This window comes from Gnatocerus cornutus, chromosome 7, assembly GCF_029298725.1.
Source record: "Gnatocerus cornutus isolate USDA-ARS CGAHR chromosome 7, icGnaCorn1.1, whole genome shotgun sequence".
Lineage (NCBI taxonomy): Eukaryota > Metazoa > Arthropoda > Insecta > Coleoptera > Tenebrionidae > Gnatocerus > Gnatocerus cornutus.
In genome coordinates, this window is record NC_142239.1 from 15,293,900 (window position 1) to 15,320,152 (window position 26,253).

Below are 26,253 nucleotides of genomic sequence, written 5' to 3' on the forward strand. Positions count from 1 at the left end.
GTTGGTTCGTTGGAGATGCGTCAAGCTACAGAAGCTGCAACCTAATCCCCTCCACGTTTTGGACTCCCATTCATTCCTGCTGTGGCTCACACCTCAGCTTCTTCACACAGGTGGGGATAGCAGGAATTCGATCGATAATGATTATTGCTAGTGATCAACACCAATTGTGTTGGGGGTGGTGCAGACACACGCATTTTCTCAATTAAGTTGTTGTAGCTAGAGAAAAACTTGTCTCTAACACCTCCGGGTCTCTGGAGGAACTTTTGATAGAGTCCGTGATATTGATTCTGTATCACTTGTTAAATAATCTCTCAAATTACTGAAAGGTTTATCGTTTGTCTTTTCGAGTGAAATTTTTTGCGCCTATAAAGTTTCTAAGCTCTTTTTGCAGCACTAACTTAACTTCACCGGTTATTGGAGTTTGGAACAAGTAATCATAGAACTTGGGATTGCTCTGGAGCGACATTTTTAGAAACTGTGTTACAAGAAAAAGGAAATATTTATTGGCGACAGTCACGGGAACAACTTCAATACTGACCGTAAAATTAAAAAATGATATTCTAGAAACAGACTCAAACGAAGTTTAGACTGAATTGCCAAATTGGTTTTGAGGAACTATTCAAATAAAACGGAAAACAAAACTGTAAAGCAATTGAACCGACCGAAATTGAGCCGTTTAAATAAACTCAAGGAATCTACCTCTAGCTGAATTAGACTAGACCAAATTAAACTGAAGCTGAGTAAATTAGATTTAAATGAAACTGGATTATAGTAAATCAGGCTCAGGCGAATGGAATCCGAAATTCTTGGAGATACATTTTTAACGTTTTATCGCTAACCACGCAAAGTTTAAAATTGTTTAAAAAAAATTACGTACTTTAAAATTCTCAATTTTTGGATTCTAAAATTCATCAATTTTCCTCGTAATCTAACTTTTTCAAATTCTCTTTCTTAGATTCTTAATTCTCGTAGGATTTTTCGTATTCCCATTATATTCGATTTACTAAAATCCTCAAAATTTAAATTAGATTAATTCTGAGATTTAATTTTTAGTATACTTACACTCCCAAAAATAGCTATTTTACGGACTCATTTCAGTCCCTAAAATAAATCTTTTTTAGACTCAATCCCAAAAAAGTGCCAAGTTCAATAAACTATGTTTAATAGATACATCAATATAAATAAGTAAATTATTAGGTTTGTAAGTAAATCTAACACAATTTTTTTCGCGTTTTTAGTATTTTTTTTAGGATTCTGCATTTTATGCAATAAAAATGTCAACTTTTTTCTGTTTATTAAGCTGATGGTTAGTATAGGGTGGCATGTTGTTTAAAACACGTACCTAAAAAGTTTTTGCCGACGTAAATAAATAGCAACGATTAGTCCGAAAAAGCTGTATTTTAGGTACTTGTAATTTAAACAGGTGTATTTTAGGTACTTGTAGCTAAAATAATTCTCCAATTTTTTGTAAAATTTGCGATAATTCCAGACTGTCCATCTCAATTATAAATTCAACAATGCCAGAATTTCCAGACTTTTTTATGAAATCATGAGATTTTTGAGTTGTAAGAAATTAAATTTTTAGTAAATTTTCGAGTCTAATTTTCAACTTTTTGATTCAAACATTGTATAAATTTCTGTCTAAAGTGCCATTTTTCTCTGAGTTTCTAATTTTTTTGATTATTACTTTCATTTTTTTCAGATTTCCCAGACTATCTCACTGGTTTTTCACTGTTTATGTGTATAAATTTCTAAAATTCTAAAAGTTTTTCGAGATATAAACGCCCACTTTCAGATTTCCGAAATTCCCAGATTTACAATTTCCTTGATGAAAATTATTTCAAATTCCCGAAATTTAATCCTTTCTGAGGTTTCCACAATTTACTAAATTGTTAGATTGTTCGAATTCTTACATTTTCAATGTTTATAAATGTCTAGATATTCTAAACTCTCGATCTATCTCACAGAATTAAATTAAATTCATATCAACTAAACGGTGGGATTGATATTAAAATAAATTCAAGCGTCGTTCTGGCAAAAAAATGCCATAAAATATGATAATAATAAACAGGCAAATATAAAAACATAACACAACAGGAAGTGTTCGAACGAATAAATAAAAACTAGAAATGCCAGAGAAAATGAAGCTTAGATATACGCACCGGAGATGACTGACCAGAATATTAAAAAGGGTACAAGGGGGGAGAAGATTTCCCCGAAGAATATACGCAAATCATCCTATATGTCCCATAATTAAAAAAGATAGAGGGCCGTAATAGTTTCAATCTAACGATGATAAATTTCTCGCTATAATGAGCTCAGAAGAAGACAGAAAAGCAACTAGACGTTTAATTAATATTTTAATCTATCTTTGCCCAAAACCCATCAATTTTTATCTTCTCTATATCCCACCATGTCCGATATTTCGTATCCACTCTACCAAACTAATTCGGTTTCCAATGAAGCTTTTGTCTAGGGAATAACTGCTTCCCTTTACCGGTAATCCCTCCAAAAGCCAGTGCAGAACTTCGCACCTCTGGCGACTTATTGTGTCACTCGGAAAGTTAGCAACAGGAGTTTTCATCTCATCTCCTCAGGGGGCTCCAACCAATAATTTTTACGACGATTTTTGGCTTCGATATCGCGTGAAATTGCATAGTTGGGGTTATAACTCTTGTAGCTCTCGGCAATTTGTACTTCTCGTGTCGAGACACACCCTCATCACTTAATCAGATCCACACGGAATGCGTGAAATGAGAGAAGAGCTGAAGAGCAATTCATTGTTTAATTTTAATATAACGCGATGACACGTCGAAAGTGAAGGGGTAAAGTAAAGAATCTTTCGGGCGGTAGGCCTCTTAACACACTCTGACGACCCATTTGGATATATTAGGACAATTTGTATTCAGAATACGACACCCTGAAAATCCCCCAAATCAATTGGACCCTTTTATTCGGCTCATTTCCAATAATCGCAGGAATCACTAGGCCATTTGGTGACAGTTTTGCCTTTGTTCAACATATTTTTCACGCTGTTGAATAAAAGATTTGATGACCGGCGGGGGGCATTTGAATAATGCTCAAGCGCTCCATTGACTCTCAAACTCATTTTTTATCATAAAAAAGAAATGAATAACCACATGATAAAACCATAAATGTGTTTAGTGAATATTCATTAATTTTAATTAAATAAAAAAATTGGAGTATTAAATTAAGTTCGAGTTATGCAATCACGAATACACGAGTGTTTTGCGTGTTGTGTGGCCAATTCACACATGTTGGTTCAGCGCTGCCAACCGTACTCTGACAGGTGTCAAGTGTCAAGTCCTTTGTAAATGCTCAAAAAATAATCAGCTGATTATTGTTTGTAAAACATTTCGCTTTTTAACTCTCTTTATCACAACTAAGTGCATGTTTCATTTATGGTGCTTTGTTTACAACGTATCAATCAGTATTCTCCGATGAGTCACCAACTGCGCTGTCACCACCATTAGTTTTTGTATCCTCTTCCGTTTTTCTAAGAAAACAAAATGTACAGTTTAAGAGACGAAACCGTGGAAAGTGACTCCGATAATAGTTATGAAGATGAAGACGAATTAACGTGTATCATTCCCCCTGAAGGTAGAAAATTGATAATAATAGTCTGTTCTTTATCCCCATTTTTTAGTTGAAGACACAAGAGACTGTCTAAAGTCCAGGCATATTCTTGGAATTCTAGGCTTTCTAGGCTTTGCTAATGTATACGCAATGCGTGTCAACCTCTCTGTTGCGATTGTCGCGATGGTTAACAATTCAATACCTGACAACAGCAGCAACACCTTTGATCATTGTCCTGTACCAAATAATACCAATGGCCCCCAAAATTCAGTAAGCTCCGTTACCCCACAACCCAATTGTTGCTAAAATTGTAATTTCAGACCACTGGGGAGTTTGATTGGGACGAAACAACCCAAGGCATAGTCTTAGGCTCGTTTTTCTATGGATATGTACTTACACAGATCCCAGGGGGGCGGATGGCCGAACTTTTTGGAGGAAAGTTAGTCTATGGGATTGGGGTTTTAATGACCGCCGTGTTCACGTTACTAAGTCCAATCGCAGCACGGATAAATTTTCCTTTATTTATTATAGTGAGAGTTTTAGAAGGAATGGGTGAAGTAAGAGGTCGGAGATACGTTTGAGCGGTGCTAATAGGCGGTTTTAGGGGGTCACGTTCCCATCGATGCATGCAATGTTGGCGAGGTGGATACCGCCGCTTGAGAGGAGCAAGTTTGCTGCGTATGTTTATGCAGGTGAGATGCGGACGAATTAAATATTCTTTAAAGCTTGAAAGTTATAACATTGTTAAAATCCTGCCGATCTCGATATAAGACGATAATCCCCAGACAAAACATAGCAATTATATAAAGAATCTTTCGGTGGATACGTAAATTCTCAAGGCAAAACGCAAAAAAACCCGCCGGAATGTGAACAAAGAAAACCATTTTAGCAAAAAATTATGTAAATACGAAACGAATTTCTTTATATTTTGCAATTTATAATACACTATTGATATATTTTTTTGCCGTTTTAGGGGCCAACTTTGGGACCGTGCTCTCGCTGCCCATTTCCGGCTGGTTATGTTCCTTAGAATGGGGCGGAGGCTGGCCCCTCTGCTTCTACCTCTTCGGTTTCCTCGGTATAATATGGTTCGGATTTTGGTGCTTTCTAATTTACGATTCACCGTCCTCCCACCCGAGAATCAATCAACAAGAAAAAGATTTCATCTTAGCCAGTATAGGGCCACAAGTAACTTTTAAAGTAGTTCTTGTATAATTACTGTTATTGTTGTTGCAGGACGACGACGAGAAAGCCCCAATCCCGTGGCTAAAAATGGCCACTTGTATCCCCCTCTGGGCAATCTTGATAACCCAGTGTGGTCAGTCGTGGGCTTTTTACACCCAACTAACGGAACTACCCACTTATATGAGTCAAATTCTCCATTTTGACATTCAATCGAACTCTCTCCTGTCGGCCATACCGTATCTTACGAGTTGGTGGTGTGGCATTTTAATCAGTATTGTCGCGGATTGGTTACTAAGTCGTGGTTACTTATCACTAGCGACTTCTTACAAAGTTTTTAATTCTTTAGGTGAGATACCAACCAACTCTTCCAATTGTAACCAATGTATTTGCAGCTTCAATCATTCCATCATTGGGCTTGTTGGGAGTAGCCTACGTTGGTTGCAACAGAGTTGCGGTGCAGTTACTTTTAGCGCTTCCAGGGGCTTTAGCCGGGGCGGTGTATGCAGGAAACCAAATGAACCACATAGCTTTAAGTCCGAAATTTGCCGGGACTATGTATGGTATTACTAACGCGGCGGCCAACATGTGTGGATTTCTAGCACCGTACGTCATTGGTTTGATTATTGAAGGAAGGGTGAGTTTCGTACCATCATGGAACTCTTATTCTAACAATTTGTTAAAGGAGACACTGGGTCAATGGCGCATGGTCTTTTATCTAGCCGCTGGTATCAACATAGGTGCTAATTTATTCTACATAGCGTTCGCAAGTGCTCGGGAGCAGCCGTGGTCTAGATCTCAAAGACTGAATATCAACTGACAACCGCTTAATTTTGAGCAGTTTGTTGATCTTTAGACAATTTCAAAAGTGGTACACTTTTGCTTATTTATACAGAGAGAATATTTTTATTAATAAATTAAGAATAGTTGTAAGATTGGTTTACCAATTCAGTGATCACTGTAAGGAATGTGATGTAGATTTTTTATTTGCTGTAGTCGTAAAATAAAATAAAATAAGAATTATCTCAAAGTTTTATTACGCATCACTCGGAACTGAAATATTTTTCGCCTTGTAGAATGCCGAGATCAGAGCTGTAATTTGCACATTTTCGTTGGCGCCACTGACCAAACGGTACTCAATTTCCGCCATTTGGTGCAACAGACTTATCATCACGTCGAAAGGAAACTCAACTAGAAAAAACACATTAAAAGAAACACACAAAAACGTGACTTACTTCTGTGCACGTATCTATGGATTTCCGTGATGACATCACTGAGAGCCAATCCTTTTATCACTTTTAGTTCCTTAATATCTGAAAGCAAATTTTAGTCAAAGTTTACAGTTTTCAGTCGTTACTTTTGTAACAAGACGCGAAATCCTCGCTGAGCAGCCACTTCACGATAGTATCAATGTCGGTTTTTAAAGGGTGGCCGACACAGGTGTACACGTTGTCTTCAGTAACTTCACTGTAAGCCAAAGCCGTGCTTTGTAAGACATTGAGGACCTTTCTCATATCGCCGGTCCCAAGAGTCAGCAGAGCTTGTTTTCCATCCTCTGTCACTTTAACTCTGAAAGAAAAAGAGTGTAGAGACCAAAAATAAAAGAAAACGAGTTACTTTTCTTCGTCGATGACATAATTTAAGCGGGGGAGCATCTGTTCGGTTGTTAAAGGTCCGAATCTGAATCGAGTGCAACGAGACTGCAGCGCCGGAATGATCTTGCTGAGATAGTTGCAGATTATACAGAATCTCACATTTTCGGTGTACTTCTCGATGACTGAAAGAAAGAGAATGTTGAACAAACAGTATGGAAATGTGGTCAAAATAAGAAAATCGACACATCTTCGAATTCTTTATTCAAAATATAAAAACTGGAAGATTCTATTGCAGACAACACACTGAAGTATTGGGTGCCGGTACCGCTGATGGTCGCATTTGATCTCCTGCTGACGGAATCAGCTCGGCTCTTACAATAGACTCTTGATGCTCCTTCTGGATTTTAGAGAACGGTATTCCGAGGTGTTTCGAAATCAAGTCGATGAGACTCGAATTTACCTAAAAAAGTCCTGTTAGAGAGTCGTTTTTCTTACGCGGTACATACAGCCTCTCCAGTTTTCGCAGAAATTAAAAAACTGGATAATCTGTAGTGTTGGATGAAGTGTTTGGTCTTATCCAAACGCACGGCTCGTTGGTGCTCCAAATCGCCTGGAAATCAAAATTTACTGGTGCTCAAAGTAAAGGAGTCTTACATTTATTTCCGATGAGTGCACAGATTGGAGAGATTGTGGTCATACGTTTGATCGTGTCGATCCAAAGGGATAGAGAGTCAAAACTTCCTGAGTTTGTAATGTCGTAGACCAGAATTATTAACTGAAACAAGGATAATTGACCTAAGTTTTAAAAATTTCTAAAATTTGTTCCTTTTGCTGCATAATTTTATAATTTAGCACCCTTAATAAGCAAAGGAAGGCCACTAACCCCCATAAATTTCATTCCCGTAGCGTTAAAATCGCCAAAGTTACAAAAAAAAACACAAACTTATTGGCCCGGCGCATCCACCATTTTAATAATTTTTTTTAAAGATAAGTTTTAGTCTGGTCGTTTAATCAGACGAAATAACATACATTTGAATTGAAGAGGTAGTTTTCCAGCATGGGTCCATGGAACTCCATCCCACCAACGTCTGTAATCCTCACTGTAACTTCTTGTCGCCCAGGCAAAAGAAGTCTTCTGATGTAAAAATCAGCCCCCACCGTCTGGTTATACTGTCTTGTAAACTCATCATAACAGAATCTTCTAATTATGCTGGTCTACAAATCGCAGGGTTAAAAAACTTGTACTTTTTTTGGTATTAAAGAACGTTTCCTACCTTTCCAACGCTCGATTCTCCCAGAAAAACAACTTTTAATTGTTTTCCCACAACTTCGTCTTCAGAATCCGACATATTTTATTTTTCATTTCACAATACAATCAAAATCACTCACATCTGGAAAATGGAAATTATCATAATAAAACGAAAATCTCTTGAGTGCTTCGTGAATACAATAAAGCGCCACAAATCTACGTGTAGGCAATATTCAAACGACAGAAAATATGGTATATAAGCAGGCGAAAAGTGCAGTGAAGACATTCCAACAGACTCTCGCAATGTCCAAACTGGTGACTTTTGTACTTCTCTTCGTTGCAAGCGAATTTTTCGTTTCCGGATGTTTAATAACAAACTGCCCCCGAGGGGGCAAACGAAGTAAACTTGCCTCAGGTGAAACCAGCATCAAACCGGTAAGACAAAGTTATTTCTTAAGAATTATACTGAAACTAGTTTTTAGTGTGTGAGCTGCGGACCCGGTCAAAGCGGACAATGCTTCGGTCCAAGTATTTGTTGTGGGCCCTTTGGGTGTCTGTTAGGGACCCCAGAGACCCTCCGTTGTCAAAGAGAAGGGTTTTTCCATGAACGAGAGCCGTGCATTGCTGGGAGTTCACAGTGTAGAAAAAATACAGGGCGTTGTGCTTTTGAGGGCATCTGTTGCAGCCAAGGTAAGGACCGAAAGTAACAACAGTGGTAATAAACTGAATGTTTAGATGGGTGCCACGCGGATAAATCATGCAGCAGTGAAGAAAAATCGCGATCTTTTCCTGAGATTCCGATGGATTTATACAGTTTGATTAATTACCAAGCTGAACTAAGTGGTGACAAATAATCAATAGCTATTTACACATCATTGTTAACACTAGTGTGCTGTAGTTTCTTTAGAATAGTGAAATAGAAAAATATAGGCTGTATAATAAAAACTCGTGATAATTACCTAAAAACTGTTTACAAAGACTAATTTTCACCCTTTTAGTACACCTCCTTATTGGAATTACTTATTCTTATCAGATATTAGCACCTATAGCAACTTCCATACAAACAAACCGTGATAACCTTACTTACTCCTTCTGAGAGCGTTCTGAGCATCCATGGTCATGGCATCTGCTTCATCTAATATTATCAGTTTAAAACCTGACTTGAATATAGTCCTAGTGCTTGCAAAAGTTAAAATTTGTCCCCTCACTATACCTATACCTCTATCATCAGAAGCGTTGAGTTCCAGCACCTTAAAAAACCACAATCAGTGTTAAGAACATCTCAAAAAAAACAAACCATTGAAGGAAACTGAGCTGGAGTGTAAAGCTGTCTTGCACAAGCTAAAATAGTGCTGGTTTTTCCAGTTCCTGGAGGACCATAAAAGAGGAGGTGTGGGACTTGGTTTTCTTTTATAAACTTATTGACTACAAAACTGGTTTTAGAAAAATGAGGCTATTTTATTTATACCAACTTGTTCTAATGATGTCTTCATGAGAGACAAGATCGTCCAAACTACTAGGGCGGTATTTTTCAACCCTATAGAAAAAAAACACCAATTATTTTGAACAAACAAAAATGGTACTTACCATGGCAGATTTACACGAGCTGCAGTCTTCATGGTAGCGATTGAAATTCAAACTTCGGAGAGATAACCTCACTTTTGAGCACTACACGGTATTCGAGTTTCACGTTTTTTTGAGCACAACCCTTCGTAATCTTAAGTTACACTAGCAATAAATTATCAGTTTAATAAATTGTATTGACGAGTTTTAAAAACAAATAAAAATACGAACGAATGTGGCGGGAACGGAAATTGACATCTGACAACAAACAAGTGACGTCAGTCACGTGGGTCGATCTCGAAAATTGCAACATTCAAAATTCGCTGGCAGCGAATTTTTATTTTTTCGGAAAATTTTACAGATAACAAGAAATTGACCACAGAAATGGATTCCAGGAGTGTCAAGATGTGTCGTACACAAAGTTTCGCGTCAAGCTGATCAAACTGAACATTTTTATGTTTGAAGTTTTTTTTTTATTTATAAATTATTATGAAACATCCATTGAAACCAACAAGTCTAAGCGGATTTGACCATGTCATTCAAAAAACTCTCATAATAAAAGAACCAAAAAAGTGTTACATAATTGTTCAGTCGATGAATCAATTAAAACAAGATCCTTAAAATTTCGGTGTTTTTTCAATAACAATAGTTGAGCAGTTGTAGAAAAATAATAAAAATTTACAGGCCCTCATTTACTAAAAGAATGGCCATCTCACCCGACTTTACCCTAAATAAAACGACAAAATGTTGCTCATCTGCCTGGAAAAAAGATAATTTGGGCAAAAATATTAGCATTGAAACTGTAATAACTAAAACTCATAAATTAAGTTTTTTTCCATCAAACATTTATTAAAGTGTACAGTGAGAAAATCGTCCCTGTAAAAAACTCTGAACACTTCGTTGCTATTACACAGAGCCTTAAAGCTAAATTTACGATCAAATCTCCAATAAAAAATTTATTCTGTTAACATATAAAATAACATAAAATTCTTATAAATATAAAAAAAGAAACAAAATCATTGGTAGATTGAACATCAACATGACATATCTAATGGTTCTGTAAATATCATAATACTGCGGCTGACTAGGCATTGCCTTTAAGTTTTTCTTGCATTTGGTTCAGCATCTCCTGCATGCGACGAATCTAAAACACAAAGAAAATGACAAATTGTCGCGACAATACTCAAAATTACTTCTTGATCCTTTTGGAGCAATAGTCGATCAGTCTCCGAGCAGTCAGAATCGTACGGAGCTGAGTCTCTTTTTAGTTTCCCTCGTTCTCTTGCATGCTGAGAAATCTGTGAAATACATTGTGCCCTAAAATTTTCGTAATGTACGTCTTCGGTTACATCTTTCAGATCTTGCATGTGCGTGGAGATGAGCATTGTGCGAAGCTTAATAAAATCGCTGTGTTTCGGGTTTTCAACTATAAAAAAAAAAACAGTCAAATTTTGAAGAAGAAACGAAGAACTGACCATCAACGACTCCCCACGGATATTGTCGCCCTCTGATTTTCCTCCCGCCGACCTCAAGAGTCGTATTGCTGCCAACCACAGCAAAAGGAACACTCGCTTTGAGTTCGCGGTCTTGCTGCTTGAACTCTTCGTCTTCGTCGCTGTCACACTCCGGGAATTCGTACATCTGGAAGTCATTAGAATATAATGTTAGTATCCCAAGGAAACTTAGTACTGTTTACCTGAATTTGATGCTCCCTGATATCCGCGATGATATTTTGCTTTAGTTTTGTAATCTCCGCCGTCGTGAGACAATCAGCTTTCGCGATAACCACCACAATATTAACTTTCTGGTGAAGTCTCTTCATTAACTCCAAATCCATCTGCCGCAAACTGTGCCCCCACGGCGGGACGAAATACAAACAACAATGAACGCGATTATCTTGAATGTTCCTTCGATTTAACCCGCTTTCATCAGTGAAGTATTGTCGGAATTGGTCGTCTATGTAGTTTGTGCACACTTTCCAACTGTCTTCGCAATTAACAGCGTCGCCGAAACCAGGCGTGTCAATTACTGTAAGTCGAAGTTTTACGCCACGCTCTTCAATTTCCATTGTCTTCTTTTCTATGGAGGTAGTTTTTTGGATGCGATCGCTTACATCGCTGATTTTACGGTTTTTGTAGAGGTCGTCGAGGAAAAGACTGTTTATTAGAGTGGATTTTCCTAGACCTGATTCGCCGACGACCATTAGAGTGAAATCGAAGCCTCTTTTTACGGATTTGCGGTGGACCTGGTCGGGGAGGGTGGCGAAGCCGATGTAGTCACGGTCGCCTTTATCTGGGGAAAGAGAAAAGTTTCTTACTGGATGTTGATTAATAAAATAACTAACAGAAATTTTTTTGTACTGAACTTGGAATTATTTTAATTTGTCTTAAACTTAAAAAAAAATCCAACAATTTGTCTTTTTTGCTGTATGAGTTTGTAATTGGGCACTATTAAGAAGAAACTAAAAAAGAATAACTTCCCTAAATGTTAAAACGTTTGACCCGAAATTACCAGAAATACAAATTTTTATCGAAGATGTTCAAAAAATTTTGGTTTGCCGTCAAATAAAAAATTTCTACAATTTGATCTTTTTTTTATAATTTTGTAATTTGGCACAATTAAAAAATATTTAAAAGAGAATATCTTCCCTAAATTCTGAAGCGTTTTCCCAAAAAATACCCGAAATGCAGATTTTTATCGAAAATGTTTAAAAATTTTTGGTTTGCTGTAAAAAAGAAAATTTCTACAATTTGTTCTTTTTGTTTTATAATTTTGTAATTTGGCACAATTAAGAAGAAAGTAAAAGAAAATTACTTCCCCAAATTTTACAACGTTTGGCCCAAAATTGACCGAAATACAAATTTTTATCGAAAATGTTCAAAAAAATTTGATTTGCCGTCAAATAAAAAATGACTACAATTTGTAAATTTTGTTTTATATTTTTGTAATTTGGCACAATTAAGAAGAAACTAAAAGAGAATAACTTCCCCAAATTTTAGAACGTTTGACCCGAAATTACCCAAAACACAGATTTTTATCAAAGATGTTAAAAAAAATCGCGAAATTTCATAGCTATTGAGTCAAAATTAAAATAAAAGTATTATTATTATTGGTTTGTCGTAAAATAAAAATTTCCATAATTTGTTCCGCTCTATAATTTTATAATTTGGCACGAATAATAAGCAATTCAAAGAGAGTAACTACCTAAAATTTTATCACAATATTGCTTTAAAACAAACAAAAATACAGATTATTAAAAATGTTAAAAATTTTTGGTTTGTTCTAAAATAAAAAAATTGTACAAATTCCTCTATTGCACAATAAAGAAGAAATGTTCAAAATTACCAGAAACAGTAAAAAAATAAAAAAATAAATTGAGAAAAACTTGATAAACTTAAAAACCCGAAATTTAAAAATCAACAAACAAAGTTATTAACCTGAACCGAAGCGGTATTTTCCACACATTTTTCGCCTTGTTTATAAATCAAATTTTATCACTTAAACCCAACATCACGATCACTTTATCTACAATTAAATAAACGCAAAGTAAATATTGCGAAAAGACATGACACTAAACCAACATGTAACGAGCAACAACTTCCGTGTCCCACATTTAGGCCTAAATTTCAAGCCGCTCAATTGACTATTAAGTGGATGTTTAACTTGTAGTTACCTACTTAAAAATTCTAAAACACTTGAACTACTTAAAAATCTCGCTGGTATTTAATTAGTGTGTAATTTATTTGTTTACAGACATTACCAAGTCGGCACTTTTATGGAATATTTTCCATTCAAGGTCTGTGAAAATAGAAGATCTACTTTCGATCGAGATAAAATTCTACTTCGGAGTGGAAGATAAGCAGCACCTGTCGAAATTATAAATTATAATTAGACGAATGCTTGTTATTATTATTACACACTAAGAATATCCCCGCCTCTAAAACATCCCGAATTTCATCTCCACTCGTTGCTAACAATAAAAATTCAAACCATGACTGTTCGAAATTATTCACATTATTACACTAAGCAGGAAATGTCCCTTTTTAGATAATTATCTCTTTGCCTTATTCACACAATGCCTTTAAATAACGGGTCTTGCATAACAAAACAGTATAGAAATTATTAGGCGGAACAATAACACAACCTGTGTTAATACCGAGCACTCGAACTCACCTGACATTGTTGATGTTTAACGGCACGAAAATCTACTGAAACATGTTTAAATCAGCTCGACGTTATCACAATATAAACATCTCCAACGCCTTCACTTCCAGATTACACAATGAATTCTGTTATTGTTTGAAAATTGCGGTGGGTACATCGCCCAACAGTCGCCGATCAATAATAAGTCCTCGCGCTCTTTTTTCAATTTCACACCCTCGGATTTGCGCAAGGGGTGGTGGGGAGAATTAGGAGGGGGGCAATTGCGCATAGGGTCAATGAGGAGCACAAGAACAACGTAATATTGGTTGCCTAACTTCGCTACAGTAGAACCTTTTGAATTGAAACTCATTTTACAGTCAACGATTTTATTGCTAAAACTAAAGTTCATATAACAAGGAAAGTTAACAACGTTTGTTTTCGACATTAAGTTACAGTATTCTAAAATTACCTGAGGCGTGACAAAAATTATTTTTACTTAACAGTCTTATAGTAACCACTAAAATTCGTGCTAGAACAGCATTTGTAACAAAACATTGCAACAGAAGATAAATAATTTACTCGGAAAGATTATCCAAAGAAGTTAACAATATTGTTAAACCCACTGGTTAGGGAAGACATAAATCCAGGTTGCTGGGTCTGAATCGGTCGGTGATACAAAGGCGGTTGTTGAGGACGATAAAAGTTACCATCCTTCCTCTGCAAAACGACCTTTGGTAAAAATAATCCTGAAACCCTCTTACTTACAGGGAAAACTATATACAAAAATTAGTCTTGAGGGAAAGAAAAATCTACACTTGAAGAAGAGATCTCTGGTGATTGTAACATTGTAACCGGAGGTGATGTGACTGGTTTTTTAAAGGTTTGACCAGGCTGAAAGTATATTTACAAGTGTCCTTCCACCTCGTGCACCAAAAACCCAAACCACAGCGGACTTACCTTAGCTGCATGCAACGTCACGTTGAGTAAAGTTGGGTGCTCTTCCACAACCATCACATCAACTTCTCTTGGTACATAACCATCGGCGTAAACCTCGAGTTTGTACATTCCTGGCATTAAAATCCTCCAGAATTCTCCGTATTTCGTCGACTGGAATCCAACGTCTCTGGATTTGATCTTGAGGGAAGCTTTTTCAACGGGGGTGCCGTGCTCGTCCATGATGAATCCGTGGACACCTCTGTGGGCTTCGGCGAGGAATTTGATTAAAGACAGCTTGTTGTCTTCCCAGTACTTGGGAAGCTCGTGCGCTGGAGGATACTTGCAACAGGAGACTTCTAGAGTCACCTCCATGCAGCCGTACCAGACGTAGTTAAAGTCTTGCATTCCTCCAGTGAGAGGGTACCATTCGGCACCATTGGTAATGCCCTGGAAACCAAACTTAGAAGTTTCAAAGACTTGGTTGAAAATTACCCTTCGAAAGCCTTTCTGGGACGATCGACAAGCAATTCCCCTATTCATCTTCGCATGATTTGTTGAGTAAGTCAGCGCGAGGTGTTTGAACACATCATCGTCTGGTGTTAAGGAAGGAGCGGAAGAGTAACTCTGAAACACTTTTAATTCCGTTAGCGACAACTAAAACTGTTAGAATCAGCGAACGAGACTTACAAGAACACAATGCTGAAGACCTACACAGTCCTTGCAGCATAAAGAACTGGTGTAATCATAAAGTAAAATGTTCTAAACACGTCCGTGTCCAACTTACGTGAGTTTGGAGTGTTATCGAAAGGATAACTCGCCACTAAAGCCCCTCCGTGTAAACTTCCGGACAACACGAACTGAATTTTCGACACCCATTCCTTCACTGCTTCAGTTTCCGGTTGAGTTCTTTTATTATTCTGTTTAAAGTAATCAGGGAAGTTGCGGTTCAGATCAAATCCACGTGCATTGTACCGGCCTTGACCCCCATCGCAAGTGCCTTCTTTAGCCACTTCGAAGCCATCGGGGTTCATTGAGGGCATTATGTGGATTCTTGTGTTGTCCATGAGCCAACGGATGTAAGGATCGGTATGGTAGTTGGTTACCAAGAACTGGAGGTAAAGTGTAAAGGAACCGGAAGACTTTTTCTTTACTTACATGGATTAAGTGTAACATTAGCTCTCTACTGATTGCTTCGTTTCCGTGCATATTGGCGACATACTTAACGTCAGGTTTTCCAATCATGTGCTCATATGGTGAAGCTGAAACGACCATGACCCACAGATCTCTTCCTGGAACATTATGAGAAAGTTGGAATGTAAAAAGTTTCGTTTTGCTGCTCAATCAGCCGGTTTCCATGTAATTTTTCAAAAATGTGTATTGTTGGTTGTCTATCTTTTTTTAAAAATTAAACGGAATTATTCGGATTAAAACGTTAAAATTTCTAAAAACGCCATTCAAAAGAAATTATATCTTGATTAAAACGTATCTCTATAAAATGCATCGGTTTTCTAAAGTCATTACGGAAAAAGTTGCGCACCAATCCCGAGCTTTATTTCTTTTGTTTTGTGCGTTTTTTGTCATCAGTACCCAATGAATCGATTCCTTTTTTCCACATGACTTCATTAGTTTAGAAATTTATCCAATAAACAACAGGTTTGAACGCGTAGCCAATGAAAGAAAAGTTACGATCGAGCTGATTGTTTCACTGCGTTTTTTGTTGTAAAAACTCCTTTGATAAAGACAATGGCAGCCAATAGAATCAATTCTTTTTTGGGTTGTAATCTGATTTGATCACATTCTCCATTTTCTATGAAGAAAGGGTGGATCTTTAAATTTCTAAAATCTGTTTCTTGAGAAATTTAAGAAAATTGAATGCAGAAACGTTGGCGATCGCATCTTTTCCAAAGTTTGCATGTCATAAACATGAAATTGAATATAACGTAGCAAAACCTTGATTTTTTAATTAGTTTTATATGAATTTAATTAGCTGATGCGTGTACCTGCATTCGGTTAAATTATTTATTCAATGACAAAAAAAATTGCAAAACTTTGCATACGCGTTCTCTAATAGCTTCGCAGTCAAACCCTAAATATTAATAAAGTAGTATAGAGACGTGATGAACTGATGAACAATCATTTTAGAGCTGTGTCCCGTGACTTGACCCACAATTCAATACAGACACCGAAAAACAAGAACGCGTGGGACGTCACCGTCAATCTGAATACAGGTTTTCAGAGTCAAATCAAATGGGTCAAAAATACGACCCAAAAACCTTTTTCCTACAAACCTTGCACAGACTTCCCAATGGAATACAGCGCAGTCAAAGATGGATACTTCGACGTGGTAGCCCTCAAGAACCTCGTCATTTGGTCGTAGTTATGATAATTGAACCCAATATTATAAGGTTCCGTTTGTTCGTTACTATTAAAAGGCGCGGGTACATTCTGGTAATTTCGTTCTTCAGCAGTGTCCACTGTTATCCTCGACATAACTTTGGCCTCTTGGTCTTCCGAAACTGAGACATCTCCTTGGGAAAGCACGGTCGTTAATTGAAGGAAGAGAAAAAAAATCCACATGATTCGATCCTGAAAATTGTACCGAAACTGTAGCATGACATTATTACATTGTTTCCCTAGATGTATTTTCATGCTCCCTTTGGTAATTGTGTCTCATGGAAAGTCGGTGTTAACATGATAAAAGTGAGTAAAAGTTAATGCGGCTGTAAAATATGAGGTATTTGTTTAATTAGATAAACATGGTCGGTTTATTATAGCTGTTGGGCTCAAAAAGAGGGCACGAAGATGGTACGCAATGGACAACTTCCATTTATGTTTTATGCAATATTTCCCATACTTTCCTTCACAGAAGTGTGATTTTATGGACATTCCGAGATGACTAAACTGTTAAAAAAAATACCAGGAACTGATTTCTTGCATCAGGACTACAGGAGATTATGTAAATCGCGCGTAATTTTTCAAAATTCTAGTAATTATGAGAGTTAGAAATTTAAATTGGCGACTCCCTTGACCATTTAAGTCTTGTCCGAGCTTTTTTTTGAATAAGCAATGAGTAAGAAAGTAAGAACTTCAAAATAAAAGTCATCCAGATTAGAATACTTACCAATTAAAACCAAGAAACTGGTTTCAGCTCACTTAGCGGTATTCGGTAAAATAATGATAGTTCTTAAGCTAATTAACACGTGATTCAATTGATTTTGCCCGTTACTTCTTCAAATGGTGATGGTAACAGTGCTTTTTATCAAAAATTGTGAGGCGGAGATTGCAGATAAGACCAAAAAAAAGAAAAGTGCGAATTTTCACTTTTCCACTTTCCATTGGTTTTTTATTGTAATTGGAAATGCAAAGAAAAATGGAATTCGTTTATTTTAAAGGGTAAAACGTCATCTATTTTTATATCGACATTTATAGTCCCATTGTTTGTAGTCTGTAAACACAATTTGAATTACAAACATGTAAAGGGTCAATCCGTTTAATTTCAATTTAAAAAGAATAGTACACAAAATTTAGTGCCGCCTGTTAATTGTGTCGAATTCAATAATAAAGGAAATGTTCGATTTACCTACTGTCAGTAGTTATTTTAATAACCTCCGGTATTTCCACTTTTTTACAGAAACGATTGCAGTCTAACAATCAAGGTTGCATTTGTTAATTCATCAATCCACTTTCACATAATTATCAAAAATTTGCTCACCTGTTCAAAAACGCGTTGTCATATATTTTTACCACTCTACACAGCACAAACATGAAAACCAAATGACTGAAAATTTACACCTGCAAGTCAGCAGCTTTGGAATGGTTATCCGACCTCTTTCCCCTCCCTCCGGAGTGCGCATCTAAAGGTTCACTAGGACACCAACTCCGGTCATGCTCCGGTCGTTGATTAATCTATATCAGATTGGAATCAATAAGAATTTCCAGTTGAAATAACAAAAGGAAATTGAGGGTTGATGTGGATAGAAAAATTCGTTTTAGCTATTACGGACTGACTTTTCCTGATGGTATTTCCTGATTGTTTTCGATCTAGAGTAGGTAACGGTAAAGTCCTTTTGAGGTTTCACCAGTGGCGTACCGTGGCGATTTCATTTCACTTGTTTCTTGCTTGTTTGACCTTAAACTTAAGTGCGGTTGGTTTTTGTTTTAAACTTAGAAAAGAGGAGTTTTTGTTCTTTGAAAACAATAGCGGTTGAGCAGAAGTTCCTAATGGAACTGAGATTTTTACACTTTTTTAATAAAGATAAAAATAATACATCGTGTCATAAATAAAACAACAAATAAGTAGATCCCACAAAATCTAAGATAAAACTAATAATAACATTTCATAGATTTGAAAAAAAAAGACCAAGCAATGCATTTCTCGATTTTTGGGCAACCAACAATACACAAAGCTCATTCTTGTAATTTCCTTCGACTTTCGTTATGTTCATAACCAGGAAAATTAATTTTACGAGTCGTTCACTTATAAGCCTTTATTATGTGTACAAAAAAATCTTAAAAAACACGTAGAAAAATAAATCACTTCCTGCTGACTTCCTCAATTCTTTCCAGAAGAATATCAGCGACATCTCTTCCGTCCTTATCTGAATTTTAATAATAATCTATAAAAATATAATTGATATTTCGACAGAACTCACCGTCGAAAAAGACTAATTCGCAATAATTGGTGCATTCTTCGTGTTCTTGGAGAATTTTCTTCAAAGTTTGATAAAAATAAATGACAACATTATCTTTACTTTTTTTGTAGGCCTCTGAAACTATTTCTTTAAACCAAATGGCTTGTTCAGCACAACAATACCTGAATCTTCACCGTAGTTGTAATTGAAAACTTCTTTGTAAGTTTTCAGCGGCGTCGCATATTCAGCAACTACGAAAGTTGAAGTCGTTTCCTTTCCTTGATTGATTTTATACACGGAATTCTTGTAACTCCTCTTAAGTATCCCAGCGCGTGTTATTAACTTCTCTTTTAGTGTCTGCATAGAATTATATGTAACTACTAAAATTGATATAAAATTAGATCTTACATTACACTCTTCAATACGATTTGAAACTTCCGAAAACGTAGGCGGACAGTAGACTGATTTTGGTATTAAAAGAAAGAGCTTGTAACAAGGAAACGTTATTTTTTCACTTGATTCATAGTCTTTCATCAGTTCTTCTAGATGAGGTTCTGTGGTACCCGTTCTGGGAATGATTAAATTTAAATATCCATGAAAAATGGAGTATGCCATGTATACGCCTAACAATTTCCCTAGTTCATCATCGCTCTGTAATAGAAACACAGTCGTCCTTTTCATACAAATATAGAAAAAATGGTACAAAAAAATTTTCAAATTTCCGACCTTCTACATTCAACCGATAAAAAGAATTTACTGAAGCCAGCTCTGCGGTTCCATTGATTATAATAGTCTATTTATAGAATATTACTCACAGTAATTGACTTCTCGTTATGTTTCTGTAAATTATTGCCAATATTATTACTACTTTCTTCTTCATGGGTGCTTGGTGTTGCTGTTTTGCCACATAGAGAACACAGTTTGGTATTTTCGGGGGATGGTTCCTTTTTTCCATTGTGCTTCAAGGAGTGAATCTGCATTTTAATATTCCGCAGTTCATCAGTTTTCTGATTGTTCTTTGACAATAACAACAAATCTATTAAGTCTTCTTTTGAAAGCATTTTTAGTTTTGAAGATAGTAACTTATGAGAACTCATTATTATTAGAAATAGAAACTTAGTTACGACACTTCTTAGCACAGATGGATAAAGCAGAGTTTACACTAATTGCGTAATACAAGAGGTCTTGATTATCGCAAATCGCAAGAATGTCAGGGGTACCAAACTAGAATTACAAGTTTTTGATTTGTATTGTTAAAAGCGAACATTTTTTTTCTATTTTTGATATTGCTTATGGGAACTTTGGTACTCCTATTTTATTTTAGATACTTTGAATTATTGAATTCTTCCAAATCCTTGGGATCCATTTGAGATCTGTTAAATTTCTTATTCTTTAGAATGTTTGAATTTCTCCGCATCATTAGATTCTGCAAATTCTTAGAATATTTGGAATTTACTAGATAGTTTGAATTATGCACTGTTTTAAATTACTTTAGTGCATTTAGAGATCCTCGTTTCGGTTTTGAATACTCTTAGTTCTGGAGATTATATTTTCTGTACTTTTTTAATAATTCTTATTCTGATTTCCTGAACTTTGCTGATTGTGGAGATTCTCTGGAGAATTTTTGAATCTTCTAGACTAAACCGTTTAAATCCTACACATTCTTTAGAGATCTTTTTTCTCTTAGAATCCTTTAAATATTTTGGCTATCCTTTGATCCTTCTTACTCCTTCGCTGGTTTGGAATCTTCAGATTATCCGGATTTTCAAAATTCCCTAAATTCATCTAATTATGCATTATATTCTTCAATGGCTTGAAATCTTTTATTTTCTTCGAATTCCTTGTAAAAACTCTCAGAATTTGAAATTGACGCCAAAATATCCTCATAAAAGCACCTTTAAGGCCGTCTGACACGGGCCACAATTATGAACAAAAATGTGAACAGAATTTGGGATATATTTCTGATTTAAAAAATGAATAGTATTTTTGAAGATATTTTGTGCACATGTATGACACGGCTTCCAAATTCTGTGCATATTTCTGTTTTTGCGCTTGCGCATTCGAAAATATTTTGACGTTTAACTTGGGGATTTTGTTTCTGCTCAGAAAACGAGTGCATCAATTCCTGACAATTTAAAACCATAAAAGTGTAGCGCTATATTTTTTTAATTGTTCCATATACAGGCTGTCCCAGAACTCGCGCCCCAGAGAAAAAGGGCTTATGGAGGAAACAATTCTTAACCAAAATTTCGAAACCATAATTTTTTAACTCAAAAAATAACCGAAATAAGACAAAAAAACTGTAGCCAATCCTGAAGCTGAACAGAATTTGAAAATTGGTAACTATGGACACATACTATCATCCATTGGTCAGATGAACATTAGACTCTCGTTGCCTTGGAAATTGGGTTGGCCTTTTACTCCACTTCTCAAATAAGCTTTCGGGATTGGTTGTTAACTTCTTATCAGTTCTTGAATACTATTAAACTTAGTCAATTTTTGTTTTGAAATTTACCATCTGTATTGCTGTCGGCACCTTCCCTTGCTCTATGGGGAGCGAGTTCTGGGACACCCTGTATAATAAGATATGGACAACGAGTTGTTTTACTTTTCGGCGATTTTAATATCAATTGTGTTAATTTCCCGTGGTTTGCTAAAGTTAAAACAAAAGCGACGACTTTGGTGTAGACGATGGTTACAACGACGTCACGAAGGAAAAGATGTTTTAACTTTATTAAACAAAAAGCTGTTGGTGGAAGATCCGAATTCGTACAAAAATTTTCTTCGCTTAACAAACGATCAATTTAAATATCTGCTGAAGTTCATAGAACCTCATATATCAAAGTAAGATACTTCAATGCTGGATGTATACTTTTTGTATACATTCAGAAAATTGGTCCTCAAAGCACCTGTCTTTATTTCTTGGGTGGTAATATTTGGCCGCAATGGCCTTAATGACGCTTGAATTTTTTTCAAGTGCTGCGTCTTTACGGCGAACAAATATGTATGTTTTTGATATTCTTTAATTAAAAGAGTAACTTGATCTCTAGACCACGATATTATTATTTGAGCACAACACAAGTTAGTTGACTTCAAGCGCAATGACTCAACTTCATGCGCAACTTTGCCGCGCACTTTCTGTACAGAATTCTGGAAGAATTTAGAACATGTTCTAAAAATTTTTCTTCACACAGAATTATGTACAAAATTGTGTGCAAAGTGTGTATGACACGATGAAGATTTCTGGACATAATTTTTCAGACTAAATTCTGTGCATAATTGTGGACCGTGTCAGACGGCCTTTAGAACGTGAATGCACCTTAACGTAAATTTGACAAGTTTGACAAGTGACATTTAAGCGAAAATATTTATTTTAACCTCATTGTTGTACATGTATAACAGTGTTTTTGTAGTCATTAGATGGGAATTAGTAGTTAAAAGAAAACTCGCAAAATGGATTTTATAGGCCAGCCAATGCACGAAATGTATCTGTGTCGTAGATTTATCCCCATCACAAGACACGAAAAATGCAACTGTGCGGTGGTATGTTTCCGGTTTTATTAATTTTTTGTTCTCATTCTTTATTTTAGGGCGACTTGATGCCCTTTTTTGAGTACCATGATGAGAAACTGTGGAGTGATTTAGTTAAAAATATTGTAAATAATGATATGTCACGTCTAGAAACTTTTTTGGAAGAAAATAAAACGTATAGAGTGGCAGATAGGCATGGGAATAGCCCCATACACATTGCTGTGGTTTTTGACAAGTAAGAACGTCCCTAGTAGTGTACCAATTTAACTTGTTGTTTTAGGAGAGAGGTGTTTGATAATTTAGTGAGCAAGGACAATTTAAGAATCAACGCTTTAAACCGCTATGGACAGACTCCCATGCACTTAGCTGTGATGACCAATTCAGAATACTACTTTTTAGAGTTATTAAAACGAGGGGGTGATGTCAATCTAGGAGATTCTTCTTGTTGCACTCCTTTACATGCAGCTGCTGCAAAATATTGTCCTAGATTATGTGAACTCCTTCTTGAAAACGGTGCTAATATAAACTGCCAAAATCTTTTGGGTAAAAGCGCCCTTTATCATGCATGTGAGTATGGTCCTATAGAGAGTGTCTACATGCTACTCTACCATGGAGCTGCAGCAAACCTTGAGGATGTTTTCCGGGTACTACCATTAACAGCAGCAATGCAACAGTCATCAAACTGTTTCAAAGACATTCCACAATCGCATTTAGACTGTCATGAGGTTTTATTTAACTACACCTTTGAGAGAAATCCTGTCAGTCTTAATTTAAGTAACTTAATAGTAGTCTTGAAGATAAATTCGCCGTTGATTCCAGAATATTTAAAGAAAATTTCTAACTTGAAATATTCAACTCATGACTTAAAAGAATTGTGCCGCGTCGTCACTGATGTCGATCCAAAGAATTTCAGACTTTTTACAAGGAAATTTGGCCATATTGTTAAAGAAATGTTGTTTACTTGTTCACAAGAGTTCCACTATAAAATGACACACAGTACAAATGCAGACGAAGAAGCTATCAAACTTATGGAGTTTTTAACGATGATTTTACGGTTTCGCCCAACATACAATTTCATGAAAGGCACGTTTACTTACTCATGTATCATAGAGACCCTAGTTGATCTTTACAAACAAGAAAAACTATCAAAATCTGTCTTTAATCAAATGGTGTACTTTGTCTACAGCTATGGTTTAAAATGCGAACTGAAGCACATCGGCTTCATCTATGAAGTATTCGGTTTTAACGATGTAGTGAAATTTTTACTGGACTTGGATGCGGTAATAACGCATGATCCTCCTAAGAACATAATGCCACTTCTTATCTACGACATTACTTTTACGATAGATCTGTTTGTAGAACATGTTCCGACGCCTTGTGTTGAACACGCGGCAGCGTTGAAGTTTTTTGCAACGCCGAAAGTTCGCAACTTCTTTGCGAAATCTCCAATTTTTACTGAAGCATTGGCGAAGCTACCGACAGTACCCTCTTTAATTGAACTTTCAAGAAATGTGGCGAGGCAACACATTATTGACATGTTCCATTTGAAATATGGAAAGGATTTTTACCGGGTTCTTCGGCGGATGCCTATTAATGAGGTATATAAGAAAATCCTGACTTATGAGAGGGAGATTTATCATGTTTGAGGTGCTCAAATATCGTTTATGATTATATCGATTTTACAACAGTTGTGATTACGTTAAATCGTTAAAGTCTTCATTTCATTATAAATCCATTTTGTATTTATTTTTTCGATTCGAAATATGGGTTACGAGAACAGGAACTACAGCATTTCGCATGAGTGATAATATTGAGTTTACATGCACGACATGCCTGTCCTGTTTGTCTTGAATTATTTTTAAAATAATTTATTAAAAAGCTTTGTATGTATTCGTTGTAATTTTTTATTTTAACATGTTGGTATAAAAAAAATATAAATAAAAAAACTGTCATCCTTTCAGTATTTTTACATTGTAATTCTATTGAAATTATCCTTGTGATGGTGACATATCTTTTACCCGATTTTTTTCTCGTCCTATTTCTATATTTCGTTTGTTTTGGCAAAAAAACCAATTTGCAAATTTTTGCAAAAATTCATGACTAAAACTATGCCAAACTTCTGATATCGACATCTCGCTTATTTTTCGAGTAAACTTGAATTATTATACATCACTGTACGCAGGATTTTCCGTAGATTATAAATCTGAGATTTAAATTGAGATTCGACAACAAATAACTGCGGTATGGCATCAAAGTTTTGGAAAGTTGATTTTCATTTTTTCTAATTTTTAAAGTTAAATATCTCGAAAACTGTTTGAGATATTGAGATGCGGTTTGCCCCATCCTTTTTCTGGGCTCATTTTACGTTAGAAAATGTTATCAAAAGCCCAAAATTCGATAGTCGATTTTTCGCAAAAAAAAATTCCGACTCAATCGATTTTTCAATTTTTCTAACATTGGTCATAACTCGTAAACTATTTGTCCGATTGATCTCAAATTTGGCCAGGAGATAGATTTCGACCTCCTCTTTCGACTGATGTAGCATTCAAAGCTATTAAACGTCGTTTTTATTTTGAAAACATTGATTGAAAATCACCCTAAAATGACGTCTTCAAAACAGTTTTTGGCCAATGCCTCGTTTATTTATTAGGCAAACTCAACAAATCTGGGCTCAATTTACGCAGAATGTCACGCTGAATCCAAAAACATGAGAATTTTCAATTTTCATCAACAAATAACTGAGTTAGGGTCGTTTGAATTTTTAGGTTGTCGCCAGAGGGCCAAATTTTTGAAGGTTCAAAACAATTCGTGCTCGATATCTCGGAAACTATTTCAGATATTGAGATGCGGTTTGCGCCATCGTTTTTCTCGCGATTTTTTACATAAGACAAAGTTCTTTGATTTTTCTACAGTCTAAATTTGCAAATTTTCGCAAAAATTCGCGACTAAAACTATGCCAAATTTCTGATATCGATATCTCGCTTATTTTTTCGAGTAAACTTGAGTTATCATACATCAGTGTACGCAGAATTTTCGGTAGATTATAAATCTGAGATTTAAATTCAGATTCGACAACAAATAACTGCGGTATGGCCGATCAAAGTTTTGGAAAGTTGATTTTCATTTTTCTTCATTTTTTCTAATTTTTAAAGTTAAATATCTCGAAAACTGTTTGAGATATTGAGATGCGGTTTGCGCCATCCTTTTTCTGGGCTCATTTTACGTTAGAAAATGTTATCAAAAGCCCAAAATTCGATAGTCGATTTTTCGCAAAAAAAAATTCCGACTCAATCGATGAAAATTTTTCAATTTTTCTAACATTGGTCATAACTCGTAAACTATTTGTCCGATTGATCTCAAATTTGGCCAGGAGATAGATTTCGACATCCTCTTTCGACTGATGTAGCATTCAAAGCTATTAAACGTCGTTTTTATTTTGAAAACATTGATTGAAAATCACCCTAAAATGACGTCTTCAAAACAGTTTTTGGCCAATGCCTCGTTTATTTATTAGGCAAACTCAACAAATCTGGGCTCAATTTACGCAGAATGTCACGCTGAATCCAAAAACATGAGAATTTTCAATTTTCGTCAACAAATAACTGAGTTATGGCCGTTTGAATTTTTGGGTTGTCGCCAGAGGACCAAATTTTTGAAGGTTCAAACCAATTTGTGCTCGATATCTCGGAAACTATTTCAGATATTGAGATGCGGTTTGCGCCATCGTTTTTCTCGCGATTTTTTACATAAGACAAAGTTCTTTGATTTTTTTACAGTCTAAATTTGCAAATTTTCGCAAAAATTTGCGACTAAAACTATGCCAAAT

The 26,253-nt window shown here is 35.8% G+C and overlaps 8 protein-coding genes across 12 annotated transcripts; 3 read left to right on the top strand and 5 right to left on the bottom strand.

Moving 5' to 3' along the window:
- Positions 1-3,280: 3,280 nt before the first annotated feature.
- MFS10 (major facilitator superfamily transporter 10) lies at positions 3,281-5,802 on the top strand. The gene is made up of 8 exons (XM_088040814.1): positions 3,281-3,621; positions 3,668-3,867; positions 3,918-4,154; positions 4,202-4,289; positions 4,571-4,785; positions 4,834-5,128; positions 5,175-5,416; positions 5,465-5,802. Exons 1-8 carry the CDS (start codon positions 3,531-3,533, stop codon positions 5,597-5,599), a joined length of 1,503 nt encoding a protein of 500 aa, XP_087896940.1. The 5' UTR covers positions 3,281-3,530; the 3' UTR covers positions 5,600-5,802.
- RfC3 (replication factor C subunit RfC3) lies at positions 5,794-9,473 on the bottom strand. Its single transcript, XM_088040815.1, has 8 exons — positions 9,211-9,473; positions 9,096-9,160; positions 8,921-9,048; positions 8,711-8,873; positions 6,397-6,556; positions 6,137-6,348; positions 6,015-6,092; positions 5,794-5,970 (listed from the first exon to the last, which is right to left on the bottom strand). The coding sequence occupies exons 1-8, from the start codon at positions 9,240-9,242 to the stop codon at positions 5,816-5,818; spliced, it is 993 nt and encodes a 330-aa protein (XP_087896941.1). The 5' UTR covers positions 9,243-9,473; the 3' UTR covers positions 5,794-5,815.
- On the bottom strand, positions 6,563-8,704 carry LOC148171494 (ras-related protein Rab-28-like). 2 transcript variants are annotated; one of them, XM_088040816.1, is made up of 6 exons: positions 8,583-8,704; positions 7,649-7,765; positions 7,404-7,589; positions 7,029-7,149; positions 6,881-6,984; positions 6,563-6,834 (listed from the first exon to the last, which is right to left on the bottom strand). In XM_088040816.1, the coding sequence occupies exons 2-6, from the start codon at positions 7,721-7,723 to the stop codon at positions 6,661-6,663; spliced, it is 660 nt and encodes a 219-aa protein (XP_087896942.1). In that variant the 5' UTR covers positions 7,724-7,765; positions 8,583-8,704; the 3' UTR covers positions 6,563-6,660. The 2 variants fall into 2 exon arrangements, with proteins under 2 accessions (XP_087896942.1, XP_087896943.1); XM_088040817.1 differs by lacking the exon at positions 8,583-8,704 and having other exon boundaries at positions 7,649-8,087.
- On the top strand, positions 7,923-8,583 carry LOC148171495 (oxytocin-neurophysin 1-like). Its single transcript, XM_088040818.1, has 3 exons — positions 7,923-8,058; positions 8,106-8,313; positions 8,359-8,583. Exons 1-3 carry the CDS (start codon positions 7,927-7,929, stop codon positions 8,475-8,477), a joined length of 459 nt encoding a protein of 152 aa, XP_087896944.1. The 5' UTR covers positions 7,923-7,926; the 3' UTR covers positions 8,478-8,583.
- Positions 9,474-10,009: 536 nt separating the features above from the next.
- Septin4 (septin 4) lies at positions 10,010-13,561 on the bottom strand. Its single transcript, XM_088040773.1, has 5 exons — positions 13,360-13,561; positions 10,883-11,478; positions 10,662-10,827; positions 10,380-10,612; positions 10,010-10,330 (listed from the first exon to the last, which is right to left on the bottom strand). The coding sequence occupies exons 1-5, from the start codon at positions 13,364-13,366 to the stop codon at positions 10,271-10,273; spliced, it is 1,062 nt and encodes a 353-aa protein (XP_087896899.1). The 5' UTR covers positions 13,367-13,561; the 3' UTR covers positions 10,010-10,270.
- Positions 13,562-13,698: 137 nt separating this feature from the next.
- On the bottom strand, positions 13,699-18,128 carry LOC148171497 (carboxypeptidase D). 4 transcript variants are annotated; one of them, XM_088041497.1, is made up of 9 exons: positions 17,978-18,128; positions 16,554-16,851; positions 15,421-15,554; positions 15,050-15,374; positions 14,953-14,982; positions 14,758-14,897; positions 14,287-14,712; positions 14,095-14,220; positions 13,958-14,046 (listed from the first exon to the last, which is right to left on the bottom strand). In XM_088041497.1, the coding sequence occupies exons 2-8, from the start codon at positions 16,840-16,842 to the stop codon at positions 14,116-14,118; spliced, it is 1,449 nt and encodes a 482-aa protein (XP_087897623.1). In that variant the 5' UTR covers positions 16,843-16,851; positions 17,978-18,128; the 3' UTR covers positions 13,958-14,046; positions 14,095-14,115. The 4 variants fall into 4 exon arrangements, with proteins under 4 accessions (XP_087897622.1, XP_087897624.1, XP_087897623.1 ...); XM_088041496.1 differs by lacking the exon at positions 14,095-14,220 and having other exon boundaries at positions 13,699-14,046; XM_088041499.1 differs by lacking the exon at positions 14,953-14,982 and having other exon boundaries at positions 17,978-18,127.
- A 609-nt stretch (positions 18,129-18,737) lies between these two features.
- Positions 18,738-20,054, bottom strand: LOC148171498 (stimulator of interferon genes protein 2-like). Its single transcript, XM_088041640.1, has 5 exons — positions 19,712-20,054; positions 19,305-19,547; positions 19,079-19,253; positions 18,918-19,031; positions 18,738-18,863 (listed from the first exon to the last, which is right to left on the bottom strand). Exons 1-5 carry the CDS (start codon positions 19,991-19,993, stop codon positions 18,799-18,801), a joined length of 879 nt encoding a protein of 292 aa, XP_087897766.1. The 5' UTR covers positions 19,994-20,054; the 3' UTR covers positions 18,738-18,798.
- Positions 20,055-22,219: 2,165 nt separating this feature from the next.
- LOC148171499 (uncharacterized) lies at positions 22,220-24,387 on the top strand. Its single transcript, XM_088041013.1, has 3 exons — positions 22,220-22,439; positions 22,487-22,662; positions 22,708-24,387. The coding sequence occupies exons 1-3, from the start codon at positions 22,350-22,352 to the stop codon at positions 24,071-24,073; spliced, it is 1,632 nt and encodes a 543-aa protein (XP_087897139.1). The 5' UTR covers positions 22,220-22,349; the 3' UTR covers positions 24,074-24,387.
- Positions 24,388-26,253: the final 1,866 nt, after the last annotated feature.

Bases quoted from the DNA above. Each gene is read 5' to 3' on its own strand.
- MFS10 (XM_088040814.1), top strand. From the start codon at position 3,531: ATGTACAGTTTAAGAGACGAAACCGTGGAAAGTGACTCCGATAATAGT. The intron at 4,155-4,201 runs GTAAGAGGTCGG...AGGCGGTTTTAG, and splicing joins TTTTAGAAGGAATGGGTGAA to GGGGTCACGTTCCCATCGAT. The intron at 4,786-4,833 runs GTAACTTTTAAA...TTGTTGTTGCAG, and splicing joins TAGCCAGTATAGGGCCACAA to GACGACGACGAGAAAGCCCC.
- LOC148171494 (XM_088040816.1), bottom strand. From the start codon at position 7,723: ATGTCGGATTCTGAAGACGAAGTTGTGGGAAAACAATTAAAAGTTGTT. The intron at 7,590-7,648 runs GTAGGAAACGTT...TGCGATTTGTAG, and splicing joins GAGAATCGAGCGTTGGAAAG to ACCAGCATAATTAGAAGATT. The intron at 6,835-6,880 runs GTATGTACCGCG...GGACTTTTTTAG, and splicing joins CTGCGAAAACTGGAGAGGCT to GTAAATTCGAGTCTCATCGA.
- LOC148171495 (XM_088040818.1), top strand. From the start codon at position 7,927: ATGTCCAAACTGGTGACTTTTGTACTTCTCTTCGTTGCAAGCGAATTT. The intron at 8,059-8,105 runs GTAAGACAAAGT...ACTAGTTTTTAG, and splicing joins GTGAAACCAGCATCAAACCG to TGTGTGAGCTGCGGACCCGG. The intron at 8,314-8,358 runs GTAAGGACCGAA...CTGAATGTTTAG, and splicing joins GGGCATCTGTTGCAGCCAAG to ATGGGTGCCACGCGGATAAA.
- RfC3 (XM_088040815.1), bottom strand. From the start codon at position 9,242: ATGAAGACTGCAGCTCGTGTAAATCTGCCATG. The intron at 9,161-9,210 runs GTAAGTACCATT...TTTTTTCTATAG, and splicing joins GCTCGTGTAAATCTGCCATG to GGTTGAAAAATACCGCCCTA. The intron at 9,049-9,095 runs GTTGGTATAAAT...CCAGTTTTGTAG, and splicing joins TGAAGACATCATTAGAACAA to TCAATAAGTTTATAAAAGAA.
- Septin4 (XM_088040773.1), bottom strand. The intron at 10,828-10,882 runs GTAAACAGTACT...AATGACTTCCAG, and splicing joins TCAGGGAGCATCAAATTCAG to ATGTACGAATTCCCGGAGTG. The intron at 10,331-10,379 runs GTAATTTTGAGT...TTTGTGTTTTAG, and splicing joins TGCTCCAAAAGGATCAAGAA to ATTCGTCGCATGCAGGAGAT.
- LOC148171497 (XM_088041496.1), bottom strand. From the start codon at position 16,842: ATGTGGATTTTTTTTCTCTTCCTTCAATTAACGACCGTGCTTTCCCAA. The intron at 14,983-15,049 runs GTAAGTTGGACA...TTATGCTGCAAG, and splicing joins CGATAACACTCCAAACTCAC to GACTGTGTAGGTCTTCAGCA. The intron at 14,898-14,952 runs GTAAGTCTCGTT...CGGAATTAAAAG, and splicing joins GTCTTCAGCATTGTGTTCTT to TGTTTCAGAGTTACTCTTCC.
- LOC148171498 (XM_088041640.1), bottom strand. From the start codon at position 19,993: ATGAGTTCTCATAAGTTACTATCTTCAAAACTAAAAATGCTTTCAAAA. The intron at 19,254-19,304 runs GTAAGATCTAAT...AATTCTATGCAG, and splicing joins ATCGTATTGAAGAGTGTAAT to ACACTAAAAGAGAAGTTAAT. The intron at 19,032-19,078 runs GTATTGTTGTGC...AAATAGTTTCAG, and splicing joins CAACTACGGTGAAGATTCAG to AGGCCTACAAAAAAAGTAAA.
- LOC148171499 (XM_088041013.1), top strand. From the start codon at position 22,350: ATGGATTTTATAGGCCAGCCAATGCACGAAATGTATCTGTGTCGTAGA. The intron at 22,440-22,486 runs GTATGTTTCCGG...TCTTTATTTTAG, and splicing joins AAAAATGCAACTGTGCGGTG to GGCGACTTGATGCCCTTTTT. The intron at 22,663-22,707 runs GTAAGAACGTCC...TTGTTGTTTTAG, and splicing joins ATTGCTGTGGTTTTTGACAA to GAGAGAGGTGTTTGATAATT.